Source organism: Triticum urartu, chromosome 7A, assembly GCF_056163025.1.
Source record: "Triticum urartu cultivar PI428250 chromosome 7A, HENAU_Tu73, whole genome shotgun sequence".
Classification (NCBI taxonomy): Eukaryota; Viridiplantae; Streptophyta; class Magnoliopsida; order Poales; family Poaceae; genus Triticum; species Triticum urartu.
The window spans coordinates 575,287,085-575,305,138 of record NC_141879.1 but is presented as its reverse complement, the minus strand read 5'-3'; the positions used below and the strand labels follow the sequence as shown (position 1 = coordinate 575,305,138).

General features: G+C 42.9%; 1 protein-coding gene and 4 non-coding genes across 6 annotated transcripts; 4 read left to right on the top strand and 1 right to left on the bottom strand.

Annotated features, from left to right (window-relative positions):
* Positions 1–332: 332 nt before the first annotated feature.
* Positions 333–492, top strand: LOC125526212 (U1 spliceosomal RNA). The gene has a single exon (XR_007291624.2). It is a non-coding gene; the product is annotated as a U1 spliceosomal RNA (small nuclear RNA).
* Positions 493–2,329: 1,837 nt separating this feature from the next.
* LOC125526156 (U1 spliceosomal RNA) lies at positions 2,330–2,488 on the top strand. The gene has a single exon (XR_007291581.2). It is a non-coding gene; the product is annotated as a U1 spliceosomal RNA (small nuclear RNA).
* A 2,605-nt stretch (positions 2,489–5,093) lies between these two features.
* LOC125526190 (U1 spliceosomal RNA) lies at positions 5,094–5,253 on the top strand. The gene has a single exon (XR_007291605.2). It is a non-coding gene; the product is annotated as a U1 spliceosomal RNA (small nuclear RNA).
* A 1,717-nt stretch (positions 5,254–6,970) lies between these two features.
* LOC125526167 (U1 spliceosomal RNA) lies at positions 6,971–7,130 on the top strand. Its single transcript, XR_007291587.2, has one exon. It is a non-coding gene; the product is annotated as a U1 spliceosomal RNA (small nuclear RNA).
* A 520-nt stretch (positions 7,131–7,650) lies between these two features.
* LOC125525150 (triacylglycerol lipase 2) lies at positions 7,651–11,254 on the bottom strand. Of its 2 annotated transcripts, none has more exons than XM_048690170.2 (11): positions 10,961–11,254; positions 10,814–10,861; positions 10,198–10,322; positions 9,973–10,086; positions 9,757–9,897; positions 9,567–9,680; positions 9,334–9,477; positions 9,198–9,238; positions 8,795–8,874; positions 8,582–8,677; positions 7,651–8,488 (listed from the first exon to the last, which is right to left on the bottom strand). In XM_048690170.2, the coding sequence occupies exons 2-11, from the start codon at positions 10,857–10,859 to the stop codon at positions 8,166–8,168; spliced, it is 1,224 nt and encodes a 407-aa protein (XP_048546127.1). In that variant the 5' UTR covers positions 10,860–10,861; positions 10,961–11,254; the 3' UTR covers positions 7,651–8,165. The 2 variants fall into 2 exon arrangements, with proteins under 2 accessions (XP_048546127.1, XP_048546125.1); XM_048690168.2 differs by having other exon boundaries at positions 7,653–8,488; positions 10,198–10,616.
* Between the last annotated feature and the right edge of the window lie 6,800 nt (positions 11,255–18,054).

Sequence of the window (18,054 nt, the reverse complement as noted above, 5' to 3'; positions counted from 1 at the left end):
GAGGCAGAACAGCAAAATAGAAATGGAACCCCGTATTGGATCTTTACGTTTGGCAAGTGCAAAACAGTGAGCAATCTTACAGGTTTTTTTAAAAGTTTTTTTTAGAAGTAGGTTTTTTTTAAGTGAACATTGAATTTTATGTTCGTATTATCATTACTGGGCCTAGCCATCCCGAGCCCATTTAGTGACAAAACTCCACGCGAAACAAGCCCACGTCCAAACAACACATAACTACGCAGCGCTGTTGTTTAGTTTAGTACCACCTCGACAAAACAGGAAGATTAGAGTAGGAGAGCTGGCTATATCATGATGGCTAGGTGCTTCGTTGCAAGGTACTTACCTGGACGGGGTCGACGAGCGATCAATAAGGCTCGTGGCCTAGATCAATGGCTCACATTGTACTTGGTGAGTGCGTTGGTCCACCATCTCCCCAAGCGGGAGAATGGACGTTGTAATTTGTGGTAGAGGGGGTATGTGTTCGCGCGGCCCTTGCCAAATTTAAAACAATAAATTTTAGCCATTCAGTTTTGAACTTTTGATTTTATCTTGATAATTTTCCTTGGTATTTTCTTTGGTTTGCTTGTGAATTTTTTATTTGATCCTTTGTTATGTTCATGGAAGTATTTGGCTGAGTCGGTACTAGGATGGAAATGTGCTACTTTCAGTTTTCGTCACCCTCATGCATAATCAGAAAGCGACCAGATCAGCTGAAAAAGATACTTTGTTGTATGGATCTGCACGTTAATGATTTTGTATCCGGGATGAGTAGGGACGTGTTGTCGCTTACCGCGGTTGTTGATCCAGCACTTAAATTTCAATCACCATTTTCAGACGCTTCTTTGATTCCTGAAGGGACACAATGTGATCATGTAATCGCGCTTCAGTTCGTGTCCAGGCAAGATTTGTTTTTATCACCGGATGTGTGAAAGATGGCTCTCTTTTTTAAAGTGGAAAGAGCCAAAAACATTCTGAAGAAATAGGGGATGAAACTTGGCAACAATTGGGAATTGAGTAGTCGAAAATAGGTGTCAGAATTTTCTAAAGCCAACTGATTAGAGCATTACTGGGAAAGAAAACGGAACATGTCCAATGCGAAATACGAGCCAAAACCATTTTCCGGCCCCTTGCAAATTCAGATACCCATACATTTGCTCTGCGGAGGCAAATAGGAGAGTGGCTTAATCTGATGAACAATCATTAGTACCTCTTGGCGTAATGAAAAAGAAAAATACAAAATAAATAATCCTGAAAATGTGTTTACATATCAATTATCCTGACAACACCGAAACAAATGCATCTCCTCGTTAGTTTATTTTTCTTTTGCAAGGAATCTCCTTGTTAGGTTGGAGTGGCAAGCAGTAAGCAGTGAACCAGAGAGCACCGGAGATTAACTGCAACTACCGGGGTTCGCTTGAAATTCAGTTAGAAAATCGCTCCAACTAAGCTACTATCATGTCGCTTTCAGCCTCTAGTTCTTTGATTCCGCGAGGGGCAGGAATGATGATGGCGATGAGTCACACGTTGCCGACGAATAAAGAACCGGCAAACGGCCATTATCAGTCATATCCTTCCTCGTGTCATATGCCTGATTGATGCCTCGCATGAGAGCTCAGGTCACCTCTGATATCAGGTGTTTGTTTATCTCTCTCAAGTTCTGCTATCGATCTCGACTAGGAAGTCTGGATCGACATGGCTTATCAACAGATAAATTAAAGAACTTGGCATCACTTGTTCTTTCTTTTCTTATTGAGGGCTGAGGCCGAGGGTGCCAACCGTGAAGGAATGACTATGTTCTTTGAAGGGAGAGAGGGGCCCAAAAGCATCGCCGACGGCTGAAACTTTCGTCGGTAGATGGAATAATATAGCCTGTGAAAATGTCTAAATCCAATAGACTACAGCATTATTATTTGTTAAGGAAAAAAAATCTAAGGTCAGATGACAAGCACTAGTTAATTTCCGGAACCTTTTTGAAGTATATGGTATAAAGATAGCTCTTGGGGGAGTGACAAACAAAAAGGGCCATGGATATTATTATTTTTTTGAATCCAAAAGAGCCACGGATAAATACAAAACATATTTGTGTGTTTTTTTCAGAATCACAAAACATTTTTGTGGGGGATACTATTTGGCTACCGGGCCAGCCATCAGGAGCCCACTTAAGTCACACGTCCAAAAAAGAGGCCCATGCCAGAACACCAAAAATAGGCCCATGCCGTTGCTGCAGGCTGCAGCGCAGCGCTCAGGTTTTGTTTAGTACCACACCGATGACACAGGAAGATTAGAGCACGATAGCTGGCTATATTATGATGTGTACGTGCTTCATTGCAACATACTTACCTGGACGGGGTCAACGAGCGATCAAGAAGGCTCGTGGCCTAGATCAATGGCTCACATTGCACTTGGTGAGAGTGTTGGTCTACCATCTCCCAATTGGGAGAGTGGACGTCGTAATTTGTGGTAGAGGGGGTACGCGTTCGCGCGGCCCCTGCCAATTTAAAAAAATGAATTTTGGTCATCTTATTTTTGTGATGCGCAAGCTTTGTATTTTACCTATGGCATTGTTGACTATCTGACATGAGGTAATATGAAACTTCGATTTCCAGTTTCCATCACTTCAGAGAAGAGAACAAGAAACAGAGAGCGGCCAGGACAAGAAGACCAAGGCACATCATTCGCAACGTGTCGTCACTTGTCAGTGACCATGGCTGTTGATCCAGACAGACAGAGTATCTTTCTTATGCTCATATTTAATCCTTGATTCTGGAAGGGTCAGAGATTAACGATGAGTCACACACACTGTTGTCAAGTAAAAAGAGTAGTCGACAAAGATAAAGCTAAGTCATTTCTGTTGTTTTCATTGACGAGGCATGGCAGCTAGCTTATCATACTTATCAGTTATTAGACGGGAGCTTGGGTCCTGGGCTCCTGGCAACACTTGTTTTTATCACCGGAAGGGTCAAGGAATGCCTCTCTTTTTTAATGTGGGAAGGGCCAAAAACATTCTGAAGAAGCTGGGGCTGAAACTTTCATGTAAGTGATTGGAATAGTGTAATCGAAATCAGGTGTAGAAAATTTCTAAAACCAATTAATTAGAGCATCATTGGGAAAGAAAATAGAACATGTCCAGTGCCCAACACTAGTCAAAGCCGGTCTCTGGCCCCCTTTGGTAGCCAGATTCAGATACCCAGAGCCTTAGGGGGCAATGGCTCAATCTGATCAATAGTCATTGGCAACTCTTGGCGACACGGGAAAGGGGAATGGCGAATATTTAAACCTGAAAGTTCGTTTTGATAACAGGCGTACTCACAAAAAATAAGTATTCTGGCTACATCTCATTATTCCATTATTGTACTACGGTTTCAGAGAATTCACTTTACTGTCGGCAAAAAAGAATAACCATAAGAATTGAAGTGCTAAGCGCTAAAGAAGATCTCCATGACACACGAGGTCGCTAAATATCTGACGCCACGTGCATCAAAGGTTGGCTGCGACTATGGAAAAACAAAGGTGACAAAGGAGAAACAAAGGCTTTCATGCCCGCTTTCGGACAAAAGTTCAGGGTAGATCTGGACAAAAACAAAAATAATAAATTTTAGATATTCATTTATGAGCTCTTGATTTTACTATGTTAAATTTCCTTGGCCATTTCATTCATGTGTAATACTCCTATGTTTTACGGTGGTGCAGAAGCATTTGGCTAAGTCAGTACTCAGCACTAGGATGGAAATGTGCAACTTTCAGTTTTCGTCACCTTCATGCAGAATCAGAAAGCGAAAGCGACCAGGCAGGATACTTTGTCTTCAGATTAATGGTTTTGTATCCAGCATGAGTAGTGACGTGTTGCCACTTACCGGGGTTGTTGATCTAGTAGCACATATTTCTTCTACCCTTTTCTGTGTTGATATTTGACATGCCGCTTCTTTGATTCTTGAAGGGGCAGAGATTGGCACGCACTATCATAAAGTAAAGCGGGTTAGCCGGAAAAGCTAAAGCTTATTGTACTTACCTATGGAGAGCTTAGGTCCAGGCTACATTTGTTTTGAAGGGGGGTGGGCCAAAAACATTCTGAAGAAACAGGGGATGGATGAAACTTGTCAATGATTGGAGTTAAGTAATCGAAAATAGGCGTTGGAATTTGGTAAAACCAACTGGCCAGAGCATTACTGGGGAAAGAAAACGGAACATGCCCAATGCCAAACCCTGATCAAAACCATTTTCTGGCCCCTTGCAGATTCAGATATCCCATACATTTATTTACTCCGCGGAGGCAAATAGGAAAGTGGCTCAATCTGATGAACAACCGTCAGTAACAATTATCCTGACAACACTTCCCTCACGATTTTTATAGTTTCATACCCCCACCAAAAGAAATGACTTGCTCGTTAGGTTGGAGTGGTAAGAAGTAAGCGGGCAACCAGAGAACATCCCCTGAGACCTGAAATTGCCAAATATCTCGCGCCGTTCGCTAGAAATTCAGAGGTTACCTGCAACTATTCTGGGCCGTTCGCTAGAAATTCAGTTAGAAAATAGCTCACAACTCTGCTACTACCATGTCGCTTTCAGTCCCTCTGTTCTTTGATTCCGGAAGGGGCAGGAAGGCGTCCATGATGATGGCGATGAGTCACACGTTGCCGACGAGCAAGGAATCGGCAAGCGGCAGCAAGCTATTGTCAGCCATATCCTTGTTCGTGCCATGTGTCTGATCGATGGCTAGCATGAGAGTTGAGAGCCCAGGTCACCTCACCGTCAGGTGTTTGTTTATCAGATGAAGCCTGGATCCACATGGCTTATCAACAGATAAATTAAAGAACTTTACATCACTTGTTTCTTCTTCTTCTCTGTGAGTACTGAGGCAAACAAAAAGAGCCACATATAACCTTTTTTTTGAGCATATAAACATATTTGCGGGGATATTATTCAGCTACCGGGCCAGCCATCAGGAGCCCACTTCTAAGTTGCAAATTCGAAAAAAAACAGGCCCATGCCGTTGCTGCAGGCTGCGCTGAGGTTTTGTTTAGTACCACATCGATGACACAAGAAGATTAGAGCACGAGAGCTGGCTATATTAGGATGACTAGGTGCTTCCTTGAAACATACTTACCTGGACGGGGTCAACGGGCGATCAAAAAGGCTCGTGGCCTAGATCAGTGGCTCACATTGCACTTGGTGAATGTGTTGGTCTACCATCTCCTCAAATGGGAGAGTGGACGTCGTAATTTGTGATAGAGGGGGTACGCGTTCGCGCGGCCCCTGCCTAAACAATAACAATAAATTTTATGGGTCAAAAAATAACAATAAATTTTAGCCATTTCTTTCATTCACTTGGTATTTTTTGGGTTGATCACCATCATCTTTCATGCACATTGATTTTACCATTTTCCTTGTAATAGTATGTGTTGTGGTGCAGAAGCATTTTGGCTAAGTCAGTACAAGGATGGAAATGTGCAACTTTTGGTTTTCGTCACCAGAATCAAAAAGCGACAGGGTGGTTGAAAAAAAGATAATCTGTTGTCTGGATCTGCAGATTAATTGCTTTGATTTCGGAAGGGGCATAAATGATGATGGTGACGAGTCACAGGTTTGCCTGACGGAAGGGAGTCTGGATCGACATCTGTTTTGTGATCTCTCACTCTGATGAGGGTGCCAACTGTGAACGAACACTAGGCAAAATCGTTTCCGGACCCCATTTTGGAGTATATAGCTCTTGGGGGCAGTGGCAAACAAAGAGGGCTACATACAAAAGCATGTGGCTTGGTGTCCGGACGGACCAATTGTATGCATCTGTAATTTCTTTCTTGACAACTTGCATGCACATGTTGGCAACAGTTGTACAAAATGGAAAAGGTGACCAATTAGACCTGAAGTAATTTCCCGCAAAAAAAAACTGAAGAAATTTTGATAGAACTTTGGAAGATCTGAATCCATGGGAATTCTCCCTGTTTAGATTGTTTAAGTCGTGGGATTGGATCCTTGGGGAATATTTCTCAAGGACTCGTTTGCACTACATTAGTACATCTGAATGCAGAAATCCGATTTGGCTCTTTGGAGCATATGCTGGCGTCAAAAATGTTTTTTCGCAAATGTCGAATGCCTTTTGAAAAATTTTAGATGCTTCTATTGTCACACCCAAATGCTATCTGCAAATTTTAGCTGGAAAAGCTTAAGCATTCTGACATGTGTGGAAAAAACAAGTCGAATGCCAAATGTTACACTTAATTTTGTTTTTCACCGGTGAAGCATTGCTATCTCGTTTCACATGAAAATTTTCAAGCACGCTTGTTACACTAACATGAACATCTACAAAAAAAAAATCAAAATGCACTTACTTTTTTTTTGAATTTATGGTTTATCCAAAGCCAAAACGGCCATCTCAATGGAATAAATTCGATTGACTCAAACCTCTTGGATTTTTTTCTCAATCAAAGACACTTTAGGACAAATTCAATCTTGTAGGATTGGAGTGTGCATCGGAATCATTTTTTTTCATTTATATTTCCATGTTCACAAAATCTTGTAAAAAAGCCATAGTAGTCAACAGTGCACAACATTCTAATATACATTTTTCTTATTAATTGTATATGTTTTATAAATCATGCGAATCAAACAGACGTTGAAAGTTCTCCACAACATTGTTTTTACACTTACACGACATAAACCTCTTTTCCGTAAAAAAAAACTTCTTAATCTGCTCATGCTTAGCAATACATAATGAGTAGATCTGATTTTTTTAGGCAAATTAGTAGAACTGATGACAAACATTACTTTGATGGGGAATGAATACTACTCGGCTACCGGGCCAGCCATAGGGAGCCCACCCCTAAATTACAAGTCCACCCAAAATAGGCCCATGCCTGACCTGAACACCCCATAGCTGCAGGCGCTCAGGTTCTTTTAGTACCACATCGCCACCATAGGGAGATTAGAGTGGAAGAGCTGGCTATATTATGATGGCTAGGTGCTTCATTGCAAGATACTTACCTGGACGGGGTCAACGGGTGATCAAGAAGGCTCGTGGCCTAGATCAATGGCTCACATTGCACCTGGTGAGTGCGTTGGCCTACCATCTCCCCAAGTGGGAGAGTGGACGTCGTAATTTGTGGTAGAGGGGGTACGCGTTCGCGCGGCCCCTGCCAATTTTCAAAGCAGAAAGTTAAAGTTTGATTTTATTTGAAATATGCATTTGTAAGAAGTTAAATTTTGGTTTTTTAATTGAAAGAAGCATTTTCTGTGAAACTTGGCAGACTGCAATTTCCACCATATACGTATTTAGAGAAGAAACAATGTTGATCCAGGAATGGCTCTATTTTTCAAAGGTGAAGGGCGAAAAGCATACTGAAGTAGGGGCTGAAACTTTCTTGTCATTGATTGGAATAGTGTAATTGAGATCAGGCGGGAAACTTTCTCAAACCAATTAGTTAGAGCATTATTGGGAAAAAAAACAGAACATGTCCTGTGCCAAACACTGGTCAAAGCCAATTTCTGGCCCCTTTGGTAGCCAGATTCAGATATTCCATGCTTCAGCCTACGTAGGCATAAAGCAAAATGGCTCAATCTGATGAACAGTTGGCTACGCCTCTTGGCAATACGGAAAAGAGGAAATGAAGAATAATCAAACATGAAAGCATGGTTCCAACAGCAAGAGTACTGAAATAAATAAATGTTCTGACAGTATTTCAGTCGTGTCATCTGCAGATTTGTAATTGCAAGTTGAATGACCGAGGAGCTCTGAAGTTCCCCAAGAGAAGAACATATAAAGTGCTGCGGCATCGGCATCGCCGCATCCACGGGCGATCTTGGCCAGCAATTTGCTCACAATGTAGACCACAGTGAACCATGAAGATTATCCAGTCGACAAAAGAAAACACGCTGATGTAGTAGGTGCATAATGGGTCCAGAATCTGAGACTTCTAAATAAAGTGATAACGTGGGATTCGACAGAACGGGTAAACTGGATACATGAAACTGAACATCTGACAGAGTAGTCCACTCTCTAGCATGATCAAACTGGCATCTACTCACTCTGATGAGCAGACATATGCTAAGACCATACACAAGCCATATACACGGACAAGTAATATGTGGTTGAAGTTTTGGTTGGTTGCATAGGCTGATAGGAAGTTACTGCTGAAGGCCTGCTCGGAGAGAGACCTGAAGTGGCGACTCTCTCAGTGGCGCTGAAGGAAGTCGACCATCGGCCCATATACGAGTTGCGGAGCATTATATCCTATCACGAAATCAGCGTGGGCGTAGTCGGGCACGTACAGTACCTCCATGTTGTCGCTGTCATGGGTTCTGACAAGAGTCTTCAGGAGGTGCCTGGTGTCAGGGACATCGCCGAGGAAGTCTTGGCCGCCATGGGTGAGGAACATGGGGACATGGGTGGGGATGGATGAGAGGTTGTACAGCGGGGGGCTTGGCTGGCTATAATGCTTCATGTTTTCCTTGGCGTTGCCATAGTCATACCTTCTGACCCCTTCGTACCTGATCACTAATTGCAGGCAAACCAGGAGAAGAAAGTCAGTGCGGCTCCTGAGATTTGAACAATAGAAAGCTTTTTTAAGCTTTTGATTGTGATCCTTACTCTGCGACATGTGAATAAGGTTCTTGATAGAGGTGGACTGTGTAGCATGCTGCAGGAAGTTACATACAGTTGAAGCATTGAGGCAGCAGTCCGGTCCTTCAACCATCAGGCAACTAAAGTTAGTGATATAAGGTCAATTTTAGCTTAACATCACGTCTTAGCTTAGCATCATATATTTCTTGGAATATGGAGGATTTTATGCAAGAAATATACCCATAACAGCCGTAAATAGGTCGTAGCAGTCGATTTCAGGGTCACCGCATATTATGAGCAGAATTTCATGTGAAACTGGCCTGACATGCAGCAGCACATTTGTACTTGTCAATAGAGCACAACAGAATTGACACTGGTTACCCAAGAGTACCAGTACACAACGCAACTTCAGATTTTCAATAGATGAATGGCAAGTCTCGAAGTGGTGACTCTTGGCAACATTGATATCACAACGAGATTCATAGTTGTGTGCAACGACAACCTTGTAGAAAAGCTTAAGCATGTGCACCTCTACTCATGATCAATAAGTTGCCGCAAGATGCAAAACTACAAGCAGGAACTTGGTAATCGAGCGCATATACTGCATTTTCTTAACATTAGAAGTTGTAGTAAAGATACCTACCCAACAGGATTGAACTCACGATATCCTAGAAAGTGAAATGCCTGCGCAAGACAAACCAAAGAAAATAAACCATTCGCCATGTAAATTATACATGTGGTAGTTGATAATAAGAACAAGTATGATGAACAGTTTTTACTTCTGCAAGGAGGATTTGAGTAGCAAGCCGGGTGAGTTTTGATTTTGTCTTATACAGATAAGCAATTGGGCAGAGCAACACAGCCGATCGAACTAAATGAAGTAACCTGTGCTCTGAGAAGGCTGCAAGAATAATCAAGGTTCCCTGGAAATGAAGTAAAAGTTGCTTCAGTATACCTCTCAAGTTCCAAAACTGAACTCATCGAAATCTTCAACAGGGATATCTCAGCTCACCAGGGAGTGACCGATATAGTGGACTTTCTGGCCTCCTGTGTGATCATAGACATGCTGAAGCACGGCAGGAAGATCATAGGCAGCAAGTTGGTCCCACGTCCAATTCCAGTACTCCTGAAAATATTAGTCGATACTTTGTTAGTGAAAATCCAAGGAAAAATGTATTCTTGACCAGGCTTGAGATGAAAACCGGATCATCTGGGGTGAGCGAGGTATGGTTCCGACTGGAATTAGTTCCACGGGTGTTGGCAAACCAAACATCAAACCCACCATCTGCCAAAATAAATCCAAGTGATTGTTTTGGCGTACCCAGTACCCAAGAAACGCTATCCTGTCCAATACACACATATTTCATTTAGGTATGGATGGAACTCAGTGGCAGAAAGTTTGTCAACAATATCCTTACCACCATGAGCCCGTGGAATAGTAGTACTGGTATCCTCGTTGTATTCTGGGTCGAGTTAGAAACACCATGAGGAATCCTCTTTAGGCTAAGAATATAACCATCTTCTGTTGTGACCTGCCATAGATTTAGGCTGTATGCTTTACAAAAGGCCAGAATTGTCTTATGGAAGCATAACATTGCAGTTTAAAACAATGTCTAGGAGTACATTCATAAGAGCTCACATACCATGTGATCTTCACATGGATAGCCAAAAGCTGCTGCTCTTGTCTTGCACAGACCAAACGGATGGGAAGAAGGTTCACAACGTGGACCAACATCATCCAGAGAACTATTGTTCCTCCATGAGTGAGCTGTGCATGAGTTAAAGACAAGCGAAAGAATCAACAAACTAACTACAAATAAATTCCTGGCCATCAGATGATGTAGAATCATATGTTACTATGATTCTGATAGTTTCTGCAAGTGGTACAATTTTCTGCGGAAGAGCAAGAATAGTGTTGACACAAATTGCAGCCTCTCTTTTCAGAGAACAGCGCTGCTTTTGTGTCTCTGCCTCGCTGGTGTATTGGCATAAATACTGGAGGAACGGTCTCCAAATAAGAAACGGTGTCCTGTCTTGAACCGTAACTTACTGGATCCTTATTCTGTCAAAAAGTGTAGATTGCACGTGCATAAGCGAGGTAGCTGAGTAAGTAAAACAGAAGAACGACTGACATAAAAGGTAAAGTCAATCATGCCATCTTGATGATCAGATATGAAGATCCCTATGGTTCACTTCACGCCAATAGTGTGATCCCAAAGTCTGTTTGACTACTAAGAATGCTTGAGAAGGAAAGACAACCTTCTTTTTGAAGCACCAGCAGCATGTACCCGGACCGATGATTCATTTCTGAAGATGGATTCAGATACAACGGCATTCATCAGTTCGCCAAGAAAAATGAAAGATTGACGACATAACCTCAGACCGTTCCGAGATAGAAATGCTTACCGACAGATCGGAGCGCATACACCTACAGAAGCATTTGCACGAACACATTGCAAGCGTCTGCCGCCGAGACGAGGAGGATGCCCCGCTGGTTGCCTGGTTCCCTCCACCTCAAATGATGCTCCCGTACGACCATGCCTGCCGTGAGCGGGGGGCATCCGACAGTGTGGACGCCGTCGGCGGCTGGCCGGCCTTGGTCGCGGACGCCGGGGCTAGGCGTAGGCGGCAAGCGGGACTGGCCTGCAATGAACGAGCCTGCAACCAAAATCGTGGGATTGTGAGAGCGGTTTTGGGGAACCGGAGCTCCTAAGAACTAATTTTAAAACTTGGGTCTTGGCGAAAACAGTAAAGCTTTACCAAAAGTGTAAAATATCCGCCAAAAAAAATCATTTATGATTTTCGCACGTCACACTCTGCCATATTATTTTTATGAAAAAAATACTCCCCTTGTAAACTAATATAAGAGCATTTAGATCACTATAAAGTAGTGATCTAAACACTTTTATATTTGTTTACGGAGTGAGTATAAGGCTAAGTTTATGTCCAATACCCTCTCTGTTGCAAAATAATTGAAGTTATAGATTTGCCTTAAGTCAAACTTCATCTACAACACCAATTTTGCTTCATTAGATGCATTATGAAACATATTTTCATATTATATATTTTTAAGTTGCAGATCTTTGTAAATATTTTTATAGACTTGGTCAAAAAGAATAATCACAGTCGGCCGGGGGAAAGGGATCCCCCTCCCCAGCCATATACACACTAGCCCATAGCACACAGATTATGAAAAAAAAAATCCCAGCAAGCAGGCGTATGTCTATGTCCGAAGGACGTGGGATTTGCCTTGTTTTCTTTTGGATCGCCCGGATTTTTCTAACAAAAAGATCACTATAATCATTTTTTTCTAACAAAATTGCTACTATCCCTAAAAAAAATTGCCACGGTCCCGAATTCCACCATCCATCGGACCCATCGCTCCGATCATGAAAATGGCGAGTGCCCACACGCGAAAGCCAGCGAACTCCACTCGCTACACTCGAGTCTCGAGGCGCCCAACGCAGATGCGCATGCACGGCCAGACCACATGGCCGAGCACCTCCCATCGGACGCCGGTTCACTCACATCGCGTCCTTGCCAACCACCGGATTACCGATCGACCGATGTGAATCCAAGGTGTTCCATATTACCGTTCTGAAGTTCAGCCATTTGTGAGGTATGCATGCTTGTTACTAATCATCCTCACAAATTATACTCCCTCTCTCTCGGTTTACAGGACGTGCGCGTACTCCTAGATCGTCAATTTGACCAACCTAATACAAGTCATATATTTAAAAAAATATAACAACATAAAATTCAGATGTTCTATTTTTAAACGGTATAATTGTTGTGTTATATAGTTTATATAAGGGTGATAAAATTAGCAACCTAGGCATACGCGCAGGACTTGTAAACTGAAATGGAGGTAGTATAACTTATGTTCAAAATAACTATTTGGACCAATGATGAAGCTCCTTTTACTTTTTAGTAAAATGGTAGAATGTAAGTGCTAAAGGCTTCTTAGATTGGAATGAGATATTTTCATAGGAATTTTTGTTGTACTTTTCTTACATTTATTTTCATTAGATTTGATTTTAGAGATCTTGCAAATTGGCTGATGTGATTGTATATATATTCACTCGCATCATTGCAAATTCAAGAGCTTTAAACTCGTCTGAAATTTAAAAAGTCATGATATCCATATTATGTACTTCGTATTTTCGTCTTCATGCGTTTTAGAAACCAATGTACCAAAAAATATTTACAAATTTACTCATGAATTAAGTGCCAAGACATGATCGTATAGTCATATGCAAGCCACATACTATTACTAATATTAATAGGCCCAAAGTTTAGTTTTGCCCTGCGCCCCTAAAATCTCAGGACCGGCCCCGAGGATTATTCTAAATCTTCATTATTTTGGAACAAATGAAGTACCTGCCTACATGAATTTTTTTAAACATAAAAGTATGAATTTTGCTAAGTTTTAGGGAACACATTTTTAAGTTAAATAGGTGAATCATCTACAGAAGACACTGCAATTTTGATTGTGATGCTTCTGGCAAGCACAGTAATCTTCTAAAGTCTTCATCCCCTTTTCTTTGGCAAGAGTTGCTCAAGTGCTACGCGGGAAGAGATCACTAGATCAGGGTGATTTTGAAGATTCAAATGGATATTTGGGCATGCCTTCAAAGTTAGAAAAAAGGCAATATCACATGCCTCGGTGATTGTGTTTGGAAAAACGTTCTAGGAAGGATGTAGCACTCTTTGTTGGTCAAGGGAAAACATTTAGCTGCATAAGTCATACCTACTTATCGTATGGCTTATTTGAAACTTATCCACGGAATCTGCCAGCATATACATTCGCTATTGAGGAATGTGAGTGGCAAGAATGATGATGACAACACTGAAGGCAATGTAGGGGTCTAGGGTTTCAGGGCATGGAGATATTCAGCCTAACCTTACTATTGCACTAGCCCATATTGACGGAAAATATGCATCATAGGAGGCTCATCCTTCCCAAATCTGGCAAGCCTTGTCTGAAGGGAAGGAGGTGCTCAAACAGGGATTAATTCGAAGAACCAAAATAGGTTGTCATACTTACATATGCGAGGATAATTGGATCCTAGAGACCATCGGCTAAGACTGGTGTGCACATGGTCGACAATTGAGTGCAATCAGATGCGAAGCCGTAGAGCACATGCAATACACTACCTTTTTCTGTCATCAAGAGCATAACAGAGATTCCATAGATGGGGAGAAGACCACGTGTGCATTAGTAGGGCTAAGCGACAAGCTGAAATTGTGGGGAAAGATGACACCACCCTGCCTTCTTGCAAGTTTGTGATGAGGGAGGAGATGTCAGGCTATGAAAAAACTAATGGAGACGGGGTAGTCTTATCTTCTATATTAATACAAAGTTCATAGGAAGATTTCGTGCTAGAGTGGAGGCGAAGCCATATGGTTGTTACTTTTTCGTCATTCTTGAGTGCATGTGGGACAAAGTTTTTCATCGTCATTATAGTGCATCGCCATCCTTCTTTTCCTAGAACCATGCGTAGGAGACACAAAAGATGGAAAAGATCCCGAACACAATGTCTCAATAGTGATGCTGCCAAACGATGAGCAAAAAGGGAAAGGAAGACAAAGAGTTGTCTACTTGCAAGTTGAAGATATAGAGAGGTGAAGGAAATATGCCCTAGAGGCAATAATAAAGTTGTTATTTTATATTTCCCTATTCATGATAAAGGTTTATTATTCATGCTAGAATTGTATTAATCGAAAACTTAAATACATATGTAAATACATAAACAAATACTGTGTCCCTAGTGAGCCTCTACTTGACTAGCTCGTTGATCAAAGATGGTTAAGGTTTCCTAACCATAGACATGTGTTGTCACTTGATACGGGATCACATCATTAGGAGAATATTGTGATGGACAAAACTCATCCGTTAGCTTAGCATTTGATCGTTCACTTTATTGCTATTGCTTTCTTATTGCCAAATACATATTTCTTTGACTATGAGATTATGCAACTCCCGGATACCGGAGGAATACCTTGTGTGCTATCAAACATCACAACGTAACTGGGTGATCATAAAGATGCTCTACAGGTATCTTCGAAGGTGTTTGTTGAGTTGGCATAGATCGAGATTAGGATTTGTCACTCTGTGACGGAGAGGTATCTCTGGGCCCTCTCCGTAATACACATCATAAGAAGCCCTGCAAGCAAAATGACTAAGGAGTTAGTTACAAGATGGTGTATTATGTAACGAGTAAAGAGACTTGCCGGTAACGAGATTTAACTAGGTATGAAGATACCGATGATCGAATCTCAGGCAAGTAACATACCAATAGACAAAGGGAATTACGTATGTTGTCATAAGGTTCGACCGATAGAGATCTTCATAGAATATGTATGAGTCAATATGGGCATCCAGGTTCCGCTATTGGTTATTGACCGGAGAGGTGTCGCGGTCATGTCTACATAGTTCTCGAACCCGTAGGGTCCGCACGCTTAACGTTTGTTGACGATATAGTGTTACATGAGTTATATGTTTTGGTGACTGAATGTTGTTCAGAGTCCCGGATGAGATTACTGACATGACGAGGAGCTCCAGAATAGTCCAGAGGTAAAGATTGATATATAGGACGATACTATTCGGACACCGGAAGAGTTTCAGAGTGCACCGGGTAGTCATCGGATCGCCGGAAGGGGTTCCGAACACCCCCGGGAGGTCTATTGGCCTAATGGGCCAAGGGAGAGACACATCATCCCACAAGGGGGCTGGTGCGCCCCTCTCCCTGGCCGGCCTGCCTTAGGAGAAGGAAAGGGGAGGGTTGGCCCCTCCCACCTTTCCTCATATGAGAAAGGAAGGGGGAGGGGCGCCACCTCCCCCTGCCTTCATCCCGCACACATACATGGCAGGGGGGCGCGGCTAGGGGCAGGAGCCCAAGTGGGATTCAGCCCCACTTGGGGTGCCTCCTGGCTGCCTTCCTTCTCCCCCACCTATATATATGTGGGAGGGGGCGCCACACATAGACCACGACAATCTCTTAGCCGTGTGCCCCCCTCCACTGTTTCGTCCCTGGTCATATTTTCATAGTGCTTAGGCGAAGCCCTGCGGAGATAGCATGACCACCGCCGTCACCACGCCCTTGTGCTGCCGGAACTCATCCATCACTTCACCGTCTTGCTGGATCAAGAAGGCCAGGACGTCACCGAGCTGAACGTGTACTAAACGCGGAGGTTGAAGGAAATATGCCCTGGAGGCAATAATAAAGTTATTATTTATTTCCTTATATCATGATAAATGTTTATTATTCATGCTAGAATTATATTAACCGGAAACGTGATACATGTGTGAATACATAGACAAACAGAGCGTCACTAGTATGCCTCTACTTGACTAGCTCGTTAATCAAAGATGGTTATGTTTCCTAGCCATAGACAAAGAGTTGTCATTTGATTAACGGGATCACATTATTAGGAGAATGATGTGATTGACTTGACTCATTCCGTTAGCTTAGCACTTGATCGTTTAACTTTGTTGCTATTGCTTTCTTTATGACTTATACATGTTCCTGTGACTATGAGATTATGCAACTCTCGTTTACCGGAGGAACATTTTGTGTGCTACCAAACATCACAACGTAACTGGATGATTATAAATGTGCTCTATAGGTGTCTCCGAAGGTACTTGTTGGGTTGGCGTATTTCGAGATTAGGATTTGTCACTCCGATTGTCGGAGAGGTATCTCTGGGCCCACTCGGTAATACACATCACTTAAGCCTTGCAAGGATTACAACTAATGAGTTAGTTGCGGGATGATGTGTTATGGAATGAGTAAAGAGACTTGCCGATAACGAGATTGAACTAGGTATTGAGATACTGACGATCGAATCTCGGGCAAGTAACATACCGATGACAAAAGGAACAACGTATGTTGTTATGCGGTTTGACCGATAAAAGATCTTCGTAGAATATGTAGGAGCCAATACGAGCATCCAGGTTCCGCTATTGGTTATTGACCGGAGACGTGTCTCGGTCATGTCTACATAGTTCTCGAACCCGTAGGGTCCGCACGCTTAACATTCGAGTTTATGTGTTTTGATGTACCGAAGGTAGTTCAGAGTCCCGGATGTGATCATGGACATGACGAGGAGTCTCGAAATGGTCGAGACATGAAGATTGATATATTGGACAACTATAATCGGACACCGGAATGGTTTCGGGGGTTATCGGATATATACCGGAGTACCGGGGGTTGCCGGAACCCCCGGGGGTTATTGGGCCTCATGGGCCCAAAGTGGTGGAAGAGGAGAGGCAGCAGGAGGTGGCGCGCGGCCCCCCTTGCCCCAATCCGAATTGGCAAAGGGAAGGGGGCGGCGGCCCCCCTTCTCCTTCCTTCTCTCCACCTCCTCCTTCCCCCTTCTCCTAGTTGGAATAGGAAAGGGGGGCAAAACCTACTTGGAGTAGGATTGCCCCCCCTTGGGCGCGCCTCCTCCTCTTGGCCGGCCCCCTCCTCCTCCCCCCTTTATATACGGAGGAGGGGGCACCCCATAGACACAATAATTGATTTCTTGGATCTTTTAGCCGTGTGCGGTGCCCCCCTACACCATAATCCACCTCGGTCATATCGTAGCAGTGCTTAGGCGAAGCCCTGCGTCGGTAGAAAATCATCATCGTCACCACGCCGTCGTGCTGACAGAACTCTCCCTCAAAGCTCGGCTGGATCGGAGTTCGAGGGACGTCATCGAGTTGAACGTGTGCAGAACTCGGAGGTGCCGTGCGTTCGGTGCTTGATCGGTCGAATCGTGAAGACGTACGACTACATCAACCGTGTTGTGCTAACGCTTCCGCTTTCGGTCTACGAGGGTACGTGGACACACTCTCCCCTCTCGTTGCTATGCATCACCATGATCTTGCGTGTGCATAGGAATTTTTTTGAAATTACTACGTTTCCCAACAGAGGTGTCGTACGTTTGATACTTGATCGGTTGGATCGCGAAGAAGTTTGACTACATCAACCGCGTTAATAAACGCTTCTGCTTACGGTCTACAAGGGTACGTAAACACATTCTCCCCTCTCGTTGCTATGCATCTTCATGGATAGATTTTGCGTGTGCGTAGAATATATTTTTTTGTTTTCCGTGCAACATTTCCCAACAAGAGGGACACTTGGTTTGGTCGAAGGAAACCAGAATGAGACATGAGAAGGATGCCACTTTTTGTGGCAATGTGCTTGGAAACTACAAACATTATTTGCGTTTACAAAACAAATAATTTTTTGATCAATCTAATTTCACCATACATTTCTTTCTTATATCGTACAAGCAAACATTTACCTTATAATTAGAAACAGAAAGAGATTTGACAAAAAGTCAAATAACTGGTCTTGCAAACTTCAGATCCAGCGTAGGAGGTCTCCTAGATAGTTCAGAACCCCTTGATCCCCATGAAAGGGGAGTGGAGAACAAGAAGATTCGAGGGTGACATTGCTCGCTAAACCAACTTCGGATGGAAAAATCGGACTAATCATCATGTTGATTTT